Source organism: Sitophilus oryzae, unplaced genomic scaffold, assembly GCF_002938485.1.
Source record: "Sitophilus oryzae breed Bouriz unplaced genomic scaffold, Soryzae_2.0 scaffold_649_pilon_pilon, whole genome shotgun sequence".
Classification (NCBI taxonomy): domain Eukaryota; kingdom Metazoa; phylum Arthropoda; class Insecta; order Coleoptera; family Curculionidae; genus Sitophilus; species Sitophilus oryzae.
Window position 1 is genome coordinate 1,466,525 of NW_022147250.1, and position 23,152 is coordinate 1,489,676.

Genomic DNA, 23,152 nt, shown 5'->3' on the forward strand with positions numbered 1-23,152 from the left:
GCCTTTGGCGAACCCACAAAATTCTTCATAGGGCTGTGCGATACTGAGGCAGTATCGATATTTTGGTATCGGTTGTATTGAATATAAAGTATCGATACTTTAAAATATTGATAAATATATTAAAGTATTATTCGATACCATTCAATATTTTAAAAAATTAATTAATAAATTTAAGTATAATGTGTTTTTTAATTGGATTAGGATCGAAAAAAATCAACAGAAGTCCTTTGTTTTAAATTTGTCGACGTTTCGCAAAATTTATTTGCATCTTCAGGACACTACAAAGTTAAGAGAGCAAAATACAATCAAAAAATTTTAAAAATTTAACAAACAACTTAAAACACATATCAGTGGAATTCCACACATACACAATTGGTAAAACTACCCTAATGTTAACAATTAAATAAAATATATGTATATGTTATAAACTTAAGATCGCTTGTAAATAAAAATAATAAGGGATAGGGCCAGAATATAATCAGGATATTTTCTTATTCGCATTTAACGAAAAAAATCGACGATGGTGGCACTGTTTTATACAAAAAACTACCCGGATCAGAACTAAATCAGTCATCAAACGATCTCAAATTACTAAAAGCACTTGGAAGAAAATGATAAAACACTTAACCTAGGGTTGGCAACTTTGAAAATAAAAAATAGGGGCGAGAGGATAAAAAAAGGCACAGGCGAAACATTTTTGAAACGTCGCTCAAATGTCGAGAATTTACCAAAAAGTTATATAAACGGTATGCGATAAATATTTAAAATACACAAAAATATTTATACTCAAAACTTATTAAAATAAAGCAAACCATTGTCAACAAACTTTTTTTCAAGACATAAACTAACAGTAAGTAAACATAAAATTACATAAAAGACACAGATTAACAATTCTTTAAAGCATTGTGGCGATAAACGAATATTTTTTAGATTTTGAAGTTGGTATGTAAAAAAGTTTTCAATACGTGAGAGAAAAGAGGACAATCAGATCAAAAAGAGGACTGTTTCTGGAATAGAGGACGGTTGGGAACCCTATTTTAACCCCCTGTAGCTACGAATCAAAGCAGAATTGGATTGGTTGATATAAAACATAAATCTTTTTTTTACGTGAGGAACTTCCCCAAGAGAGATGGAACATGTTTTTTGAAATACCCTGTATATGTTTATTTAATTTCAAAATAGGTAAAAAAACAAGCTAGATAAATTAAAGGAATTCATGATAAATTTAAATTATATTGGGACCCTGTTTACATTAAAAAAAACTGGAGAACACCGACTGAGATACATGGAGATAACGGCACGCCAGCGGCGGCGGCGGAGCCTTCTGCCAGTGCCGTTTTTTTGAGTCTTTAATTATTTTATTCAATAATATATTTTGTATGTGGTATGTACATCTATAAAAATTTTAAATAGAGTAACAGCGCTTTCAGATGGAGCGGACCGTACGCGCAGAGCGTCCGCACAGATGTTTTTTCAAGATAGCTCATCCGGACGGAGCATACGCGATCCAGGTGAAATTGTTCATATAAGCTCATGGTACTTGCTCGAAGTCGCGGACGGTCCGTCGCGGACGCTCCGTTCCATTTGAAAGCCCTGTAAGATAAGACCTAATTCGACTTTATTTATTTAAAAAATTAGAAATTTAAGTAATTAAGATTTAAATTATTAATTTAAATCTACATTTAAATGCCAATAACTAACCTGGAACATATATTGTAAATAATATATCTGCATTTCTTCATTTCTAAAGTTGTATATTTTTTCAAGGTATTCAATTCGCCACATTATTATTCTATTTGCTTTCCATCATTGCAGCACGCTTATTAATAATTTTAAAAATATTATTATGTATATAATTTTAAATCTAATTCCCAGTTTTTTAAACCTTCGCCGTAATGTGCTTTCTGAACAGGGTTTTTTTAAAGCTCGGAGAGTTTTTTTTTAATTATTTCTATGGCGGGAACTTTATTATTTTCATATTTGTCATAAATTAAGTTTCTTAGTAGTCTGGATAGTTCAAATTTCTGGATTTTTCTATATCGAATCGTTCCTTTCTTTGTCGATTCCCTTTATTTATGAGAGTACCGTAAGGAATTCTGAGAGCATGGCCACCTTTTTCAACACACTCGATTTGCATCTCTTATCTTCTATGTATCCTATATGTAAAGAAGCTTGTTTTACATCTTTAATTCCGTTCAGCAGAAATAGCGCATAATTTACGTTTGAGCCGTTAATAACTCGACGAAAAGTTCATTACGTTTATTCATTTTTCATAAAATGTTCATGTTTTTATAAAAGAAATCACTAATAAATCTTTGTATATGAGATTTACCTACTTTGGCTAACTTACCTATACTATTTTAGAGAAGACAAAATTGCATCTCTCTAGTTAGGATGCATTATTAACATTATTACAAATAAAGGAAAGAATATTTATTTTTATATAAAAATGGGATGTGGAATCCGAGCCCCTTGAGACTCGAGGCAATTGTTCCGCGGAGCCGCGGTGTATACGCCACTGGTTAAATAGACGCCCCAATCTTTTTGATGGTTCGCCAAAGGCTCCGGAAAAACCGGAGACAACGCCGTCCGGCTGGGCATAGGCTCGGCTCGAAGCTCAGACCCCGTCCCAATATGACGAGTCAACCTCAAATCCGCTTGAGGTTGACTCGTCTCGGGTGTCTCTCGCACTCGTCTCGACATATTTATACGCAGCTTAACATATCCATCAAATTTGCACTTGAAGTGAAAATAAATTTTATTAAATTCACTCAATACAACAAGGTAAGATGTTTTTGGTTCTGATTTAGTTGGAAACACCCTTAATCTGTTTTACACACTTATCTCTCAGTTGTAGTTAAGACGTTTTTCATTTACACGGCAGAATAGAAATACTTACATTAACTACTGTTAAAAGGACTTCGTCGATATCATGTGGTTCGTAAGCATCTTTCAAAGATCTTAATACACCATGAACTGTAAATACTAAAACATGCACTTGAAAGCCTCTGTTGAAAAGAGGTGCCATCTCTGCTATCAACATTCTTAAGTATTTTGTACCTAAAGTACCCATTATTTTTTGAAGCGTCTCCCTGGCTATTTTCCTCACTGATTCCAAACGAGATTTTAAGAAAGTACATAATTTTAAAAACACCCTGAAAGAAATATTTACATATTTATTTATACCTCAAAATTATCAAAGCGTAATAAGACAAAAATTACAAGATCAAAACAAATTATATGCATGCTTATTATACCGGGTGCGTCTCAAAAGTGACTCACCCCAATAACTTTTTTATTTTTTCAGATAACAAAACGAGATTTGTTATGTTAGTATATGACATAAATTAGGATTAATTGATGTATTCATTTGTTTTTGATCACTTCCTGTTTCACCGGAAATAACTACAACTTTTGATTTTTAAATGGCACCCTTGGTACATTTTTACTTCATTCAATAGAAAATAACATTCTGAATAGAATGACATATCATATGTCAACTTTTGACATTTCAGCTTAAAAACAAATCGTATTTTAAATTTCAATCTAGAGTGCCACGGCTGCGTTAAAAACACCATTTTTTAAATAAGGAAGCTTGGAAAAATAGATTTGATCATCTAATGTTTTTCGTGTATTGTTCTGGCCGGTTAAAAGATGCCCAAATCGTATTTTTAATAATATCTCAATTTTTCAAATGAAACGAGGGTGGCTCGTTAGCATATTTGGAAAAAGCATTTTTTTCCGAATAATTTGGTACCACATACTTGGTATTTCGAGTCAAATTGTCGTTATGAACCGCATGTTACAATTTCAAATAACGCATATGCGAAAATGTCAAAAGTTGACATATGATTGATGTCAAAAGTTCACTCTATTCAGAGTGTCATTTTCTGTCAAATAAAGTAAAAAAATACAGGGGGTGTCATTTAAAAATCAAAAGTTGTAGTCATTTCCGGTAAAACAGGAAGTGACTAAAAACAATTGAATACGTCAATCAATCCTAATTTATGTCATATACTAAAATACCAAATTTCGTTTTCTTATCTGAAAAAATAAAAAAGTAATGTGGGGTGAGCCACTTTTGAGACGCACCCGGTATATCAATTTTTATTCACTATTATACAGGTTGTCGCAGAAATAAGTGCAAGTATTTTAAGGGGTGGTATATCTCGATAAAAGAAACATATTTTCTCTTTGTCGTTTCTCAAATAAGTCCAAAATAAAGGAGTTATTTTACTTTGAAAGTTTCCAAAAAAATATATTTTTTGGTAAAATTTTGAGAACCACTGGATCATTTCTGGATTTTCTTTCTTGTAAATTTAATCTACTACCAATGTTGCCATATTATTAAGAAATTATTGTTTTTAAATAAAAACTAAAAAAAATTTCGAATTTTCATTTTTTTTCCCCAAAAAAAAACTCAAAAGCGTGTTTCTGGGGTTGAACTATACTACCAGTTAAAATACTTGCACTTATTGCTGGGACACCCTGTATATCAAAAATATATATTTATCAAGTTATAGAGCCTGTTCATTTTCACAAAGGAGTGGCTCATGATAAAATTATGAGACAGATTATTAATGTGATAAACAAAATCAATGTCAGACCATTATCAAAAAATTTTTGTGTGACCGGTTGCGGCTATTCAGCCGTCATCAGACCATTGTCAAACCGCTGTTTGTTCGACTTTAATTAATATAAAATAATTGCATACAACAATACAATGAATTGTTTTAGCAGTAAGTCACTGAATTGTTGTAGGTAGTGTGCAATTATTTTATATTAATATGTCAAACGCACAGCGGTTTGACAAAGGTTGTTCAACGTATCAGGAATGATTGACGACATCCAGAAAATGACAGAAAACAAATTTATCACTGAATTAAAATGATAGACAACTGTCACTGTAACGTATGCCTTGTTGGGCAAACTTGAGCAAATGATTAATAAATGAACAAAAAGTAACTATGGCGGCATCTTCGTCTATCAACTGGTTATAATGTAAGTCAAATACTTTTAAGCTTCATTCAGAACCTCCCAATTAGTGGAATAAATTAGTGGTTTCAGTTAGCGCAGAAGTTTGTTCCTGTAATTTGAATTTAAACATTCAGAACGTCAAAATTAGTGAAAAGAATTAGTGGAAAAATCTAACAAACTTTTAGTTTTTCCACTAATTAAGGTTGATTCTCACTATACCTTTCATTCCATATCCGTTCTGTATTTTTTTATTGTATTGGCGCTATACATAAGCTTCCGTTCGGTATCAGTTCCATACTTTTTATTGTACAATTTATATCATTAGGAAAGTTTTATTTTAAAAATTTGTATCTTTTGAAAAAGGTAATAGATTTAATTAAGAGGTGAAAGAATAAATAAATATCAGCAAAATTTTCACAGAGCTGGTACAAATGTAAAAACTTGACAACGCTGTTTCCGATACGCCTCAGTCCGTCCGCCAAAAAAATATGTGGAAGGAAAGGATATGGAACGGAAGGAAAACGGAACAGATAGTGTGCATTGTCTTATTCATTTACATGATATAATATATATTTTATGTAAACGGAAGGAAAACGGAAGGGAGCTGATATGGAAGGTATAGTGAGAATCAACCTTTATACTTCAAAATTTGCGACGGATGTCATTTTAGCCTTTGATTATCATTCGTCAAGACCAAAATTTGGTTAGACATCAAAAATGTATTGTTTTATAAGCTAAATATTAGGTTTTCTCTGTGGATACAACTGACTACTGGAAGCTGTTGCTAGGATGTTCTATTAATTTTAATTGTGTTTTTTAGACATTGTGAATGATTAAAAGTATAAAGTGTAATTGACACCAGTAATTGCGAGGTTCTGAATGAAGCTTTATAATTAAAATTACAGACCACCAATTTAGAATGGTTTAGAAATTACACCTATGGTATATGCCTTGTTATGCTAACAATTGGAGATATAAAAATATAGTATAATAATTTATATAAGTACCTAGGTAAGTTTAATTCCAATATTTCTTTTGGCAGCCTTTGAAGTAACTTTACCACAGCCAATGAAATAGGCACTCTTGCCAAGTCCTCTTCTTCTTTTTCAATACTTGTTTTCTTTCTATTTACTTTATGAGAATGGTCATACTGAGTCAGTTCTGCTAATGAGCGATGAAGTTGGGGCAACAGAATAGTCTAAACAACAAAAATAAATAAATATAAACAGATAAATACCATACAATCGAAAAGTATGGCTTCTGAGGCGGCTTAGAAATAAAGATAGCTGTCATTTTATACAGGGTGTTTTAATTTATATTGCAATTTTTATATATTTCAAATATATCCCTTATAATTTTTGATTTTTGAATTCTACTACTCTGCTTCTTTTGAATTCTACTACTCTACTAATGAAAACACATTTTTCACTACTCAATATAAATGACAAACCATCGAGATCTAAGATGCCATACCTCTAGCCATATTGTGATTATGACATTGTAGTATTTCTGAAAGGCGAATTTTATTATAAACCCCTTAGGCATATAAAAAATAGAGTATTCCATTTAAAAAGACAACTTTAGTGCATAAATACATTTAATCACGCTATATCTCTGAAGATATTTAAAAAAAAATGAAAAACCTCTAGCGGGGGGAAGGAGACTCAAACCTCACAATCTTTTCAAATTATTTATTTCAAAAAATAATTTTTGTTATGTAATGGGGCAACGTGTTTCAGGTTTATACCATCATCAGGTCCAAAGACAAAAGTCACGCCAAAAAGCTACACCGAAAAGATTATTAGGTTTAAGTCTTCTTCCCCTCGCTAGAGGGTGGGTTAGAGAAAGTTTATTATATTTTTAAAATGAAATGAAAAAAAAACTTAGAACTCTTACATATAATAGCAAAAGACCAAAAATGTTTTCAAAAGATGAGCCCGCCACAAAAGTATGTATATACGTTATTAAACAAATAATAAGTTATTCAACATAAACCCCGTCAGTAATAAAATTTATAGCTAAACCGTTTCATAATATTAATGTTAGTTGAACGAACGTTGTAATTTCCCGTAGAATGAAAAAAACCGTCAGAGTTTATCACATATGTAAAATTTTATGAAGTATGTTCTCGATCAGTTTCAAGCCATTTAACACCATTTTCAATCATGCGGTATACATATACATAAAAGTAGGAAAATGTAAAATTATTTCAGTATAAAGATTATTTAGGATTTATATTAATATTTATACATTTTTAGAAAAATAATTTTAATATTAGATACCATCCACATTTCCTTTTAAATTAAGTAATGTATACCGGGTGCGTCTTAAAAGTGGCTCACCCCTAAAACTTTTTTCATTTTTTTTCAGATAAAACAAACGAAATTTGGTATTTTAGTATATGACATAAATTAGGATTGATTGACGAATTAAATTGTTTTTGGTCACTTCCTGTTTCACCGGAAATTACTACAACTTTTAATTTTTAAATAGCACCCTCGGTATTTTTTAACTTTATTCCATAAAAAATGACGCTCTGAATATAATGCCATATCATATGTCAACTTTTGACATTTTCACATATGGTTTATTTGAAATTGTAATATGCGGTTCTTAACGACAATTTGACTCACAATACCAAGTGTACGGTAACAAATTGTTTGTAAAAAATGCTTTTTCCAAATATGCTAATGAGCCACCCCTGTTCTATTTGAAAAAATTAAGAAATTATTAAAAATACCATTTGGGCATCTTTTAACCGGCCAGGATAAGACACGAAAAACGTTAAACGATCAAATCTATTTTTCCAAGGCCCCTTTATTAAAAATTAGTGTTTTTTAATACAGCCATGGCACTCTGGATTGAAATTTAAAATACAATTTTTTTACACAAAATGACACATATGACAAATGAGTGTCAAACAAAATGATATTTGAATGTCATATTCTATCGAATAAAGTAAAAATATACCAAGGGTGCCATTTAAAAATCAAAAATTGTAATCATTTCCGGTGAAACAGGAAGTGACCGAATTGAATACGTCAGTCAGTCCTAATTTATGTCACATACTAACATACCAAATCAGTCATGATCGCTCGGGGGAAACATGAAGGCACCTTGTCTGATATTATCCAAAGAGGACTCCGTATCACTGAGAGATGGTGTAGGACTGTCGGGCTGAGTATCAACTCAGACAAACCGCGACTCCTGTAGAACAGGCATATTAAGAACACTACCAGCAAAGCCATAAAGGCTCTCATGATATGCAGAAGACTGGCCGGAAATAGATGGGGCTGCTCCCCTAACATTTTGCGCTGGATGTATACCATGATAGTAAGACCCATGATTACTTATGGAGCAGTTGCCTGGTACACAAAACATTTACAGTGACATCTATGTCATACAATGCTTAAAATTAAAGAAATGTTTTCTTATGGGAAATGTACTTAACCCAGTTCGAGCTGTTAACAGCATTTTACTTGGTCTTTAAGTTCAGTAGTTTAGATTTATATTAGAACATTAAAACTATATTATACAAACCTGTTCATGCTAAATCAGTGGTCTATATTTTAATGTGTCAAACATGCTAAGCAGAGGCAAAAACTGCGATACGCAGTTACATATTTTATTTATGCGGTATTACCAAATTTTATTAATAACTTAGAATCGATAAAGGCGTTTTGAATAGTATTCTAGAAAGGACTAAACCACTAATACATTAACAATTAATTAATTATTATTGGTTTATCCACTTCATCCAATTTTTATCTCCGAGTGCGCCTAGCGCATGTAGTAACCTACTGAAAGACCTACATTTATTTGTGATTCCGTTTATCAACTTGTTATAACGTAATTCAAATCCCACGTTCTTGTATTGCTCATGAAACACAGACTACTGATTTAGGACGACCAATCTAAACCGTTAGCTCTGCGTATATTAATCAATATTAAACATATAAATAAAGACTACACAAAAACTACATTTACCTGGATAGTCTTTAAAACCCTTGTCGCAGTGGATTTGCACAAAACAGTATTTTTTCCAAATATTTTCACGTCATCGTCTATATATGTATCTTCTTCAGTATTATCAGTTTCTTGTTCATCTAAGAGGGGTAAATCGTTCTCGTTATTCTCATCAGCAATGGGTGTAGGTGTCTCAGCTTCAGTATTAAGATCCACATAACCTTTAGTCAAATCAAAATGAAATGAATCTAAAATTACCACAACTAGGCGGACAAGTTGTTTTTGATATTGAGCCTTGTTTCTTAATACTGATAAACTATATTTTAAAATTCCTTCATATTGGTGCCAAGGCAAAATTTTACAAACTGTTCCTATCATCTCGATAGACGCATCGATAATACTATTCTTTCCAACAAACTTATCAGAGCAAAGATAATACCAAGCCAGAGGTAAAACAAATTGACCAAGGGTCTTCGGGTTGGGATATATCTTTTGTTCTTGAATAATTTGTGACAATTTAAGCATAGCCCTAGCGTGTCTGTGAATCTGCAAATGAGTTAGATTCTCAAAAATATCAACCTCAAGATCATCTTTATTACAAAATCGGCTTAGGTCTCGCAAAATAAAATGACTTGTTGGACATTCTCGAGCAACGTGTCCTAGTAATGAGATGCATTCGTTTCTCAAATTATTGTTGTTTGATCTCATTCCTTTCTTAATTAACATAAATAAACAATTTGTTAAAATATTATCCAAACTTTTATAGTTTGATTCATATTTTCTAATAAGATATGGGCAAACACATTTCAAAACGTGACAAGAAGTGTCTTTTAAAGCCAAATCATTTTCATTTCTCATTAAGTTAAAACAATTATGAATCAACAAAGTTCCCAAATGCATATCTATCTTATCCTCGTCCATTTGATTCTCAATCAGCTTAAAAGCATTCTGTCTCCTTTGAAAATCTGGTTGGTCAATCCAATTTACATCAAATGCATTTAGCTCACTCACTAGACTAGCAGTGTTGGTAAAATCTGGACATTTTTCAGAAATCTGCTCAAGAATTTTTATCAATACTTTCCTAGATGAAGCATAAGAGACTTCACTAAATAAAGGAATCAAATTGGGTAAATGAATCTCCGGATTATGAACGTTTCTAATAAGATTTAATATTGTGTCCAATAGCTTAAGAATAATGTGCTCATCGGCTGATGATTTCTTCAGTGCAATAGGTAAAATGATAGTTAATACTTGATCGCTAATTTCACTTTCCCATACCAACTCCGATATTCTAGACAATATAAATAGCTCACATTCATTGAGATTCTTGCTTTTGGATTCCAATTTACATTTAATTTTTTTCAAAATATCAGGTATATGAGGTAAAAGTATCGAGCTCCCGTAATTCAATTTAATATTTGTTCCTATCTTGCTAAAAAAACTTTTTTCTATAGATTTAATATTGGAAACTTTCAATCTGACTTCATCTTCTTCTTCTTCATATTTCAACATATTTTCAATAATATCATAAATAGTCATTACGACACTCATGTGACTTTTGTTATTATTCAGTAATTCAATTATGTGCGAAAGAATATATTGATTCGGATCATCAACCTTATGTTTAACAAGTAGCATAAAATATTTTGGGTTAGAGCCCCATTGTTTAAATAGTTTCAATAAAGCTGTAGGGCTATGGATACCATCTATATTTAGTTTATCAAGGTATGGCCAAACAAAGCATGTAAAAATAGCAGTAATTTGATTGTCGGTCCATGCATAGTGCTCAAACTTATTGAAAAAAGATCCCAAAAAAGTTATAGCTGCTATTCTAACAGTCTTCAATGTAGACAGATATCCAGAATGTGCAGTTTGAATATTGATTGTAATGCCATTAACAAGCGCTCCAATAACAAGAAGAATCTTGAGCAAATAAGTAAGTACTTGATCACCCATTAGACCTCCAAATTGCTCCAAAATAATATTTAGTAAATTTATAGTACTAAGTAATTTTTTGGGCGCCAGACATTTCTCCAAATCCACGCCATTGCATACATTTTCTACCAACTTTACTTCATCCTCATCAATATATGAAGAGTAAATAAAAAATGCCTTTTTCAAGAAAGCCAACATTTCATGTTCCTCACATCCAGCTAAATACTTTAGAATTATAATTCTGCGATTCTGACTGGAAGCTTTGCCGCCTGTCCTAAGACCAGTTTTTGCGCTCATCTTGCTGAACACTATTTGTAATATAACGGGAATTAAATTTTCTCTGTGTTCTTTCTGAATCTCTGTAGTTTCTTTATCTACTCGAAAATTAACTAAAGCATGTTTCAAATTCTTGTCATCAACCAAGTTATAGAGGTGTTCCTTGTAGGGAAGTAGATATTTAAATTTATATGTCATTATACAATCGAGAGCTGCCTTCTGAATTGTCGAATTTTTATGTTTCAATAAATCAAAATACAGTTGGTAAAGTTCTGGCTCCCGATAGGCTGATTTTGGACTTTTAAATTTTGAAAACACAGATAACTTCTCCAGCAAAAGTCTGAAAGAGACAATAATTAAGTCAATTAACATTAATTTACAAACAATACTTACAACTAAATTGAAAAATATACCGGGTGCATCCCAAAAGTTGGGGTGAGCCTCAAAAAATAAAAAAGTACCTATAACTTTTTTATTTTTTCAGATAAAAAAACGAGATTTAGTATGTTTCATATGATGTAAATTAAGATTGATTGACGTATTTAATTGTTTTCGGTCCCCTCCTGTTTCACCGGAAATGACTACAATTTTTGATTTTTAAATGGCACACTTGGTATTTTTTTAATTTATTCAAGAGGAAATGACATTCTCGCTTAATAAAAAATCGTATTTTAAATTTCAATCTAGAGTGCCATAGCTAAAAACACTAATTCTTAATCAAGAAGCTTTGGAAAAATAAATTTGATCGTTTAGTGTCTTGTCCCGGCCGGTTAAAAAATGCCCGTTCAATCATATTTTTAATCATATCTCAATTTTTTCAAATGGAAGTGATCATTGGCATATTTGGTAAAAGCTTCTTTTACGAATAAATTGATACTACACACTTGTTATTTCGAGTAAAATTTTCGTTTACAACAATCCGCAATTATAATTTCAAATATTAACATTAAATTTTCAAATTACAAATTATAATTTCAAATAAAGCATATGCGAAAATGCCAAAAGTTGACATATGATATGTCATTCTATTCAGAGTGTTATTTTCTATCGAATAAAGTAAAAAAAATACCGAGATTGTCATTTAAAAATCAAAAGTTGTAGTCATTTCCGGTGAAACAGGAAGTGACTGAAAACAATTGAATACGTGAATCAATCCTAATTTATGTCATATACTAACATACCAAATCTCGTTTTTTTAACTGAAAAAATAAAAAAGTTATAGAGGTGAGCCACATTTGAGACGCACCCGGTATAATGTCCCACCAGGAACTACTTCAATTGATATATAAAATAATATATTTTTAGAATTCTAACAGCAAGTGCGCCCAAAATATAAATAAAATTGCAATATATCCGATTATGACGAAACTAGATATTAATTTGGTCATTTTAATGCAACACTCTATATTAAATTCTAAAAACTAATTTTATCTATAATAAATACTCTATGTCTAAAATATGTTTGACCTATTGGAGGTACATTTTAAAATTATGTTTACAGGCACAATGTGTCCCACATCAATAAAAAGAATATTAACTATATTTTTTAAAATGGAACACCCTGTATATTATTATATTTTTCAATCAAAAGCGTTTTTTTAAATAAAATAATTAGATAATTTTTTCACGGTTTTCTTTTAGGCCGGTAGTAGACTATCAAATTTCTTTGTCAAAGATTTTATTTAAAATATATTTTATAAAGAATTTGATAGTGTAATATGTGTGATTTTATAAAATATTGTATATTAACACTATCAAATTTTTCATCAAATAACTTTTATAAAAAGATCTTTGACAAAGAAACTTGATAGTGTAATAGTAGCCTTATTAACAAATATCGATATTTCATCAAATATTAATCAAACAAGATCAAAATTATAATAAATTAATAATAAACTACCACAAAAAAACTACACAAACAAAATAAAATATAATATTTAAGTACAAAATTAGACCCCCTATGTGTTATTAGAATAGATCACGCAAATAAAATACAAACAGATATATGAATATAAACATGACAAGAATTAGAAATAGCTAGGTATACTATATTATTTAATATTAAAAAAAATAAATTAAATAATACTGAAATATTAGTAAAAACATATAAAGAATAACTAACAAGGAATATCAGTCAATTTTTACCTTTGTACAAATTTTTATCATATAACTAGAATTGAGCCTTTGGAAGCCATAGTGGTTTAAGTCACAAAACACTATTTCGAGAAGTATGAAATGTATGAAATCCTTACACAATACAGATATCTACCTTCTGACAAGAGTTTGGTGTGCATATCTTTGATATTTTAATAATAAATGTCACTAGTTGTTTTACCCTTTAACGAACTATTCCTGGCGTTACTAGCCAGAGTGGTACATGTGTGACTTAAACCATTGTGCCTTTAAGTAGGTGTTAGTATCTTGGTATCTCGAGTGGAACAGTGTTTAGTTTCAAAGTTAAAAACTACTTAAAATAAGTTCCGAAGAATCTGAAACTGAGCCATTTCCTGCCAGTGAGAGTGAATATGACCCAGACAGTGTTGACGAATTGCCTACACAGATGCTTGTGGCGGGCAAAATCGAAATTTTAATCATTGCCTCTTTTGGTTAAAATTAATGGCGGATACAGATCTTGAGATGATAGATCTTAAGTTTATGGTTTCGAGACATTCTTTTCTCCCAAATGACCGTGACTTTGGACAAATTGAACAATACGCCAAAAATAGAATGTCCCGGAAGACTGGTATTTGATAATGAAAAAGTGTCGATCCAAAAACCCGTTTATAGTATACGAAATGAAGATGAAAGATTTTTTTATCAATAAAACCTATAGAAGAGCCAGTAATACGAAGGAAGAAAACCGAAAATACGAACTCTACAGTATCCTGGTTAAAATAAATTCGGTGGCTTCGTTTTCACAAAGATCAACCATACAAAATCTTTTTTAAAGAGACTCTTAATGACAACTACCCTTTTGAAGAAATTAGCATTCTTCCAAATCGAAAAGTTGCTCCTAGATATTTGAAAAACATCGACCTTTCTTCATTGTACACAGAATCACTGCAAATAAGTGCTAAAAAGAAGAAAGACATGGAGGAACTTTTTCAGTTTATTCCCCCTTTTCAACAAGAGTATTTTAAAAAGCTTTTGGTAAATCCAGATATTATGGAAGACCTGGGTCCTTTGGAAGAGCGCTCAGAAGAGGAAAATTATGTTTAAAAACATAGTTTAGTTTGTTTTCATAAAAAATAAACAATATTATACAATATGTGTTTTTTATTCCCCTTTTTTTCACTTAAGCCATAGTGCCATACAAGCCATAGTGGTCCAAGTCTCAAAAACCTAAAAAACAAGTACTACAATTCAAAAAAAAATCCGTTTTTTTCATTCAATATTTAAGTTGATATGTTTGCAAGCTTTGTACAAGAAAAAAATATATTTGACATTCCTCTGGATTTTTCAATAAAGCATGAACTTTAAGCTCCTATATCTTGAAATCTGTTTTATGCGACTTGGACCATTATGGTTCTCATAGGCTCAATTAATTTAATTTCAATGGAAATGCTGTAACTCCAACTCTCATTTTTTTATTTATATTTTTTTAGAGAGGAAAAGCACAAAAATATTTGTCCTTATTTTGTTTTTTAACTTAGATTCTTTTTTATTTAATCTTTTTAGGGGAACCTTTGGGTTACAACAGCAAAATAAAACACTAATTCACCCCAATACACCAAAACACTTTACTTTTGCACTGCGCGCCCATTTCTCAGTTTTAATCATTAGCTGATGATGCTAACATGGTTACCAAAACCTGCGTCCAGTGCAAAAGTAAAGTGTTTTGGTGTATTGCGGTGAATTATTGTATTATTTTTTTGTTGTAGATGACAAAATATTTTCTAAAGATATCACCTTCTTTGGTTTGGTGCCGGTAATACCGCGCATAATAAGTAATAATAAGGATTTTTTATCAATGTCAAATTAGTAAAAAAAAATTATGTGTATCAGTGTCGTCCCTACTGAAGTAACGACTTGCTCTAGAAAGTTTTTTACCAAAAGATACCTAATTGACTCTTCTAAAAACTGTCGTCGCCGGATTTTTTGTTTTTCCTTTAATTAAAAAAAATAAAAAGTATTTTTTTTCCTGATGTCGATGTCGTGGCGGATGCGCTAGGCTTCAACTAGTAAGATTATAACAAGCATTATTGTGTATTTTATTTGCGATTCACTATGCAGAACTTTAAATAAAAAGATTAAGGAAGGAGCATATGAAAAATATTAGATCGACCGCAACCTAAAATGGCCGACTTAAATACCGGTTTATCAGTGCCGTTCTAATTTTATTCAAAACGTATACAAATATGATGTAGGGTAGACTCAATAATTTGTTGATTTATTTTCGCTTTTCTGCATCTGCAGGCTTTACCACAGTTGTTGGTTTTGCATTTACAGGATAAAAATGCCAATAGGGATTTTGGAGCTAGATCTTTCAACGTTGTGACTGGAGTATTGCGCCTGTTTTTGTTTTCTTCCAACTCCATTCTTCAGCATATTTGGTACAACCAGACCAATGCTGAACCTGGTGGTAAGTTCGCAATGAATGCTGTCCAGCACGACAATTAATTATTCATAAATTAATGAGCGAATTAATGATACGCCACTGTTTCATGACAAAATTGAAGAAACTAAACTAAAACTAGTTTTAGTGAACCCTAATCGACATTTGATTTCGGAAAATCGACTACATATATGTATATCATACTTTACGCAAAATTGTAAAATTTCCAGGGATTTTGTGCCTAAACGGTTGACTTTAGCGAAAATTTTCATAGAACCTTTTTTATAGGAACTTTTATTCTCTTTAATTTTGCTCTCTTCAAATTTTTGCGAAAAACGCATAGTTTTCGAGATATTTATATATATATTATATATTATAAGTCTGGAAATGTGCATTTTATGGATTTTAGTTAGGGACCCCAAAACCTATAAACCTGCAAAGTTTCAAAACTTCCGGACTTTTTTCCAAGCAGGCCCCATTTTTGATCCCCAATGACTGAACTATAAATAAAAGCAAAAATTCAAGAAAAAATATAAAATTATTTAATTTTAAGTGAATTTCATAACTAATTGGTTTGGTACCGATTACCTAGCTATATTCTACCTACAAGGATCCCTAACCTAGCGCCCTTTGTCCTTCTACCTTGCATGGATAGCATTATGCTCCTTCCTTAATATTTTTATTCAAAAATGCAAAATAACAAAAATTATATCGCCAGGTCTAATTAAATATTCCCCATTTCTTAAATATTAAGAATACGTAATTTTCGATTTAAATAAAGCAGGTCAATACTTTGCTAATTAATAATTATTTATGTTAAAACTGTTAATAAAACCAATTACTTACGTTAAAACACTATGTCGCCCAGTTTTCCCAAAATGCTTTATATGTATGTCTCCATCGTCGTTTTCTTTAACAGATTCAACTACCTCGCTATTAGTATAACCTTCGCCTTCTTGATCAGAGAACTCTTTAATGTTACATACTGGTCCAAGTGCATTCTGGTTCCTGTTATATTCATTCCTAAAAAAGAATAAAACCAATGTAATCTTCCACAAAAAAAGTAATATATATCACATACTCGATAAAGTTTAAAAACAACTCTGACAAATCCCTCGTCTTCGATTCTGCAACACTACTAAATAAGCTCAAGCCTTTCCACAGTAATCTTCGATAATTCGCAAAGTCTGGTTGAGTCGATAAATGTTGACATTGCTGGTATAATTCTCGCAAGACATCTAAGTCACTTTCTAAACTGACCATACTGTTTTTTAATGGATTATGTATGTTATTAACGGCACTTTTTAACTCTAATCCAAAGACACTCCAGAAAATATTGGAAACAAAGCCATGAGCATATGACTGAATAATTTTTAAAACTGGTTCCCATAAAAGTTTAAAATTTATATAAAGCACGCCACACATATATCTTACAGGAACTAATTTAAATGTAGTTTTACTGCACATAATCATTTGTGGTTTATCAAAATTCAATTTCTGAAGCCTATTCAATTGTTCCCTATAAGTGTGCACTGATGGTTCTATGGACTCTATCTCATAAATTAAAGAAAATACTTTCCACTTTTCTTGGGGTACTTCAGGGTCGTCACTATGTTTCAAGTCAAAATATGTGAGCGCCTCAAAGGATTTATATATATGCGCAGTATAAAGTCTCATCTAAAATAAAAGAATTTATTATTATCCCAAATTTTAGGACTTGGCTACTTAAAACTAAAAATATTACAATACTAAAAAGAAATTCATTAGGTTCGCAAAAATGTTGACAATATTTTGTTAAAAGTACACGCACTGAACGCAGTTTTAATACTTTTAATCTCACTCGGTAAAGCTTTAAATTGGTGCAATCCATACTAAAGTGTTTTTGAATAGTTGTATTTTAAATACTTTTTTTGTTTGTGTTTCTTACTTTTAACGACAGGAGATTTACCTCACGAAACGTTAAGCATTGTTTGTCAGTTAGGCAAACTTGTTTTAAAAATGTCTATACCTCTGTGGCGGATTCATCTCTTCAAAAAAGTCCTATCCTAGTTATTTTTTGTAAACCTTACTGGGCGTTAATCCCACTAAAGCCGGGACCCCATTAGCCAACAGCCGCCGCCACACTAGCCCAAGTGTTGCGACGTGGGAATGGGTGTACACATTTTGTAACACGTGTTAACACGCCTGAAATTTTTATTAGAGTTAAAAAAGTTATCACTAGGGTTACGAAAATACTAGAAGTATCGATCCCCATACCGATATTAGATTATAATCCTAATACCAGTACACCAATATATTCAGAATCGAATATCGATATTTAATAAGATCAATCTTTTGTTGTCGATTTTTTCTGGATCTATCTTGTCATATCCGATGTTGAATCGATTCAAAATATCGATTTATTTTATTTTTGGGACATCCCTACATCAACTACAAAAGTAGATAGCTGCCGGACTAGAGAGGCAAACGGGGAACAACACGCGTCCGCGTCGGTGAGATCTGGGACAGACGAATCGCCCATCACACGTGTGATAGCGTGTTTTGGCGTCGGAGGGCGTGGTGTGTTGCCTGGGTGTACGCAATACATGTAATTAAATGGAAAAACATACGCACAGATCTTCATGACGTGGGACAGCAAGACGTCGCGTGGCGTGGCGTGTTGGCTAATGGGGTCCCGGCATAATTGTCCACAGTGGCTTACTAATAAACAAATCTGCCTAATGGACAAAAAATACTTAACGTTTCGTAGTAACGTTTTAGTTTTTGTAGACAAAGTACTGTGAGATTTCTAATAAAATAGCAATTAATACTATACATTCTCAGAATCAGGTATTAAAATATTCTTTGGAATCAGCTAAAAAAATATAATTTTTTAAAATTTCAATTAAATTAAGAAATTTAATAAAAACTATATTTAAAATGTAACAGAAAAGATTCAGAAATAAGTCTTAGTGCTGAAATTGAAAAATGAATTCAGGGTATTTAAAAAAAATTAAACACAAATGAACAAATACATCCTAATAACTATTTAAAATATATTTAGATATTTAAACGAAAAACTTACCTCGTGATACGGACTGCTAAAATTAACAACACATTTAGCATCAATTTGATTTAGTACATCCATAGTAATAATTTCTTCATCATCATTGAAAATTGTAACCAGTAAGCTCAATGTTTTTAATGAAATTAGATATTTTATATCTGTCGAGAATCTTAATAACACACTAAGTATCATGTAAAAATGTTTTCTAATCAAAACCTTGAATTCCATATGAGCTATTGTTTCAACTAACACATTCAACAAGAATATTAATTGAAATGTGTCATTCTCACAGTCAACCGTTTCTAAACTTTTCAGCAGTACTTCTAAATGTTTGCCAAGAATTTCCATTACCATAGATCTTTTATTTATAGGAACAACAAGATGTTGAAAGCATATTAATGCTGAAACATAGCTTGTATAATCTTTTTCCCATTGGAGATCAATAGAAGACTTCAGTTTGGAAAATACTAGCTCATTAAATTCTTTAAAATCTATTATATATTTCCTCCATTCAGAGAAATGTATTCCATTAAAACTTAATGGAGCTTTTCTAAGCAACAATTTTGTCAATATTTGACAATACTCTTTATCAAACTGATAAACCCCACATTTTCTTAAAAAAATTGGAAGGATCAGCATTTCAAATGAGGAAGAACTGCTTATATTGTCAACAAAATACAGCAGTAACTGTTTGTTATCCAAACACAAAATTTTTCGGATTATTAAAGATGCTTCTTCTTGAGGTAACCTGATATTTGGTGACAATAAAATTGATACAGAGATTTGGATTAAAATTAGCAACACAGATTCATTTATATTTGATAAATCAAATAAGGCAGATAATCGATGCATGACATTTGTAGATTTCAGTAATAATTTGCCTCCTCTATATTCAACCATTTGGCCAAGTAATTTTAGAATAACTATAAGTTCACTGTCAACACAACTGTCACCTTTATGCTGCTCTTCCAGATTAGATAATAATTTTAAAAGAATATCCCATACTAAATCAATTTTAGTAGGATGGATCTTCATTGCAATATTCATAAACATATGTTCAATAATTTTAAAGAGAACATCTTGTGAATATCTTTGATTCAATAAAGATTCTAATAAAAATGATAAATATTGTTCTGCACAACTATGAAACTGATCATTTACTCCTTTAATTACTTCAAATAATAGCATTCCACATCCAGAAATACTCTAAAAAGAAAAGAAAATATATATCAATATATTTATCAATATATTGTTAATTTATTAATGCTACAGTCCTACATTAAAAAATATTTTATTTATTAATTATTTATTTTTAAATATAAATAAAATAAAGTTACCCAACAAAGCTTTACTATACCGGGTGCGTCTCAAAAGCAACTCACCCCTATAACTTTTTTATTTTTTTCAGATAAAAACGAGATTTGGTATGTTGGCATATGACATAAATTAGGATTGATTGACGTATTCAATTGTTTTCTATAACTTCCTGTTGCACGGGAAATAACTACAACTTTTAATTTTTAAATGGTACCCTCGGTATTTTTTTACTTCATTCTACAGAAAATGACAGAATGACATGTCAACTTTCGACATTTACGCATATGGTTTATTTAAAATTGTAACATGCGGTTCGTGGTTCATAACGACATTTTGACTCGAAATAACAAGTGTGTGGTACCAAATTATTAATAAAAAAATGTTTTTTCCAAATGTGCTAATGAACCACCCTCGTTTTATTTGAAAAAATTGAGATACGATTAAAAATACGATTTAGGCATCTTTTAACTGGCCAGGACAAGACACGAAAAACATTATACGATCAAATCTATTTTTCCACGGCTCCTTGATTAAAAATTGGCGTTTTTAACACAGCCATATGGCACTTAAGATTAAAATTTAAAATACGATTTTTTTTTAATCGAGAATGTCAAAAGTTGACATATGATATGGCATTCTATTCAGAATATCACTTTCTATCGAATAAAGTAAAAAAATACTGAGCGTGCCATTTAAAAATCTAAAGTTGTAATCATTTCCGGTGAAACAGGAAGCTACTGAAAACAATTTGAATAAGTCAATCAATCCTAATTTACATCATATACTAACACACCAAATCTCGTTTTTTTTATCTGAAGAAATAAAAAAGTTATAGAAGTGAGCCACTTTTGAGAAGCACCCGGTATATGTCTCTGAGACTTTAGATATTAGATCTATTTGTGTATCGGAAATATGTTCATATCTCAAGCAAATAGAAATAGAAGCAAATAAATGTTACAAATATCTAACAACAGCATGTTTAAATTTTGCACCAAAAACTTTAGATATTAAAAGAACTGATCAGTATATTAAATAGAAAAAATGCAAAAAAATTACATATGAAAGGTAAGGGGGAAAAGCATGTAAGTTAATTCCTCTCCAAACTGAGAAAAGCACGATTTAATGTTCAAAGCGGAAATTGGCGGTAGGCCTAGAAATAGTAATAGAGATTTGTTAGAACTAGGTAAGGTATTTTTTGATAGATAAAATATTAACGTGAAAACATCTCTAATATACAAAACGTACGAACTCAACAATGACTTGCCTAGCTTTCCTCTTTTTGCTTGATTTGTCTGCTTTCTTTCCTTCATATTATAACTAAGGTCCATATTATAACCGAACCTGGATTTTTAGTATCGACCGAGACCGAGACCGATAGAAAAAAAATTCTGGATCGAGAACGAGACACAATGCAATATTTATTAGTTTATTATATAGAAAAAACATCTGATAATAATGTTATAAAAAAGTTATTTTCATGCAGAAACGGTTTTTTGGGATTTAAAACTATAAAATTACTAATACTAATAAAATTACTTTTTTTAGCCTGTTATAGGCTTAAAAAAGTCATTTTTCAACATTGCATCCTTTCAGATTATGCAGTGCTTCATCATATTCTCTCTAAATAGTTGTTTGCTTATAACTTAAAAATTTGGCTTAGTATTACTTCAAATAATTTAAAACCCAATTCTGCCAATTCTTCCGCTTTGTTTTATAACATTTTCTTTGCCTAAATTGTCATCCTGAAACCGCTAAAAATTCGGGAACCGTTAGAAATTCGTGGGCACATGTTTGTAATTCCTAATTTTTGCCTGTTAAAGATGGAGGTGAGATAGTTTGGTAACTTTGTATCTAATTTATAAAGTACTTATAACTTTACATTTATACCGGGTGCGTCTGAAAAAGTGGCTCACCCCCTATAACTTTTTTATTTTTTCAGATAAAACAACGAAATTTGGTATGTTAGTATATGACATAAATTAGGAATGATTGACATATTCGATCACTTCCGGTTACACCGGAAATGACTACAACTTTTTAGTATTCAGTATTTTTTTACTTTATTCGATAGAAAATGTCACTCTGAATAGAATGACATATCATATGTCAACTTTTGACATCTTCGCTGAAAACATAATTGTAAATTATGGAGTGTAGAGGTAAGGAGAAACAACTCCGTGCATTAAAAAATGGTCAAAAAAAGGGATGAATTAGGATGTGACTGTGTACTGCTGTACGAAAATCTAAAATTGAAGACATGCGCCGAACATTTTTGGAACAGAATTGGCAACAGAGGATTCAAAAGACATAAATATTTGACGTGAAGCATATAGGTGAAGGCGCGGGTTTCAAAAAAATATAAATTTATTTTCAAGTCACATGAAATAAATTATACCGGGTGCGTCTCAAAAAATGTTCTATAACATTTTCACAAAATTAAAATTTTCCTAGTTATTTAGGATTGAAAACGTTGCTTTTTCATCTAAAAACTGCATGTTTTTCTGCCATTTTTTATAAATAACTCGAAAACCTTGTGTTTTATGGTTTTATCGCAAAACTCATATAAAGCAAAAATGAAGCTTTTGGATTAACTAAACAATCGATTTTTTGTTAATTAGCGTAGGTTGCAGTGTAGGTAGCCAAGTTGTCACTCTGTAAAAGTGATTTTTTATTTTTCGAAAATTAAATTGCAACATTTTACCGTAAAATAATGGCCAAAGAACACATTTTTCGAAGAAATTGAATATGACCGTTTTTACAGTGCTTGAAAAGACCTTTTAAATGCCTTTTTAAAAAAGTTCGTAGCTCAAAAACTCGCGGAGTTATGATAAAAATAAAATGGTCACCTCATTTTTTCGGAAATAAATTAACAAGAAAATCTATGACTAAAATCATAAAAATAAAAACTAAGGGTAATACATGTACAGGGTGGGTCAAATTCGACGCTTTTAAATGGAAACACCCTTTTCTATAGGAGATAGACAAAAACTAATATCGGTGTCTGGAGCTCAATTTTTGTCAAAAGCATGATGGTGAAAACCGCATATCGATATCTGTTACCGTTTCGGAGTTACGGGGTG

At 31.1% G+C, this 23,152-nt stretch overlaps 1 protein-coding gene across 2 annotated transcripts in view; it reads right to left on the minus strand.

Moving 5' to 3' along the window:
• The window catches only part of LOC115887869 (small subunit processome component 20 homolog), a 50,391-nt gene that overhangs the window by 22,005 nt on the left and 5,234 nt on the right, over window positions 1-23,152 (minus strand). For both annotated transcript variants that reach the window (XM_030907390.1, XM_030907392.1), the window contains 6 exons: window positions 18,774-19,961; window positions 16,791-17,386; window positions 16,556-16,732; window positions 8,965-11,494; window positions 5,985-6,175; window positions 2,900-3,155 (listed from right to left, as the gene is read on the minus strand). In XM_030907390.1, the coding sequence (XP_030763250.1) occupies window positions 2,900-3,155; window positions 5,985-6,175; window positions 8,965-11,494; window positions 16,556-16,732; window positions 16,791-17,386; window positions 18,774-19,961 (4,938 nt within the window). The remainder of the gene's footprint in view (window positions 1-2,899; window positions 3,156-5,984; window positions 6,176-8,964; window positions 11,495-16,555; window positions 16,733-16,790; window positions 17,387-18,773; window positions 19,962-23,152) is intronic.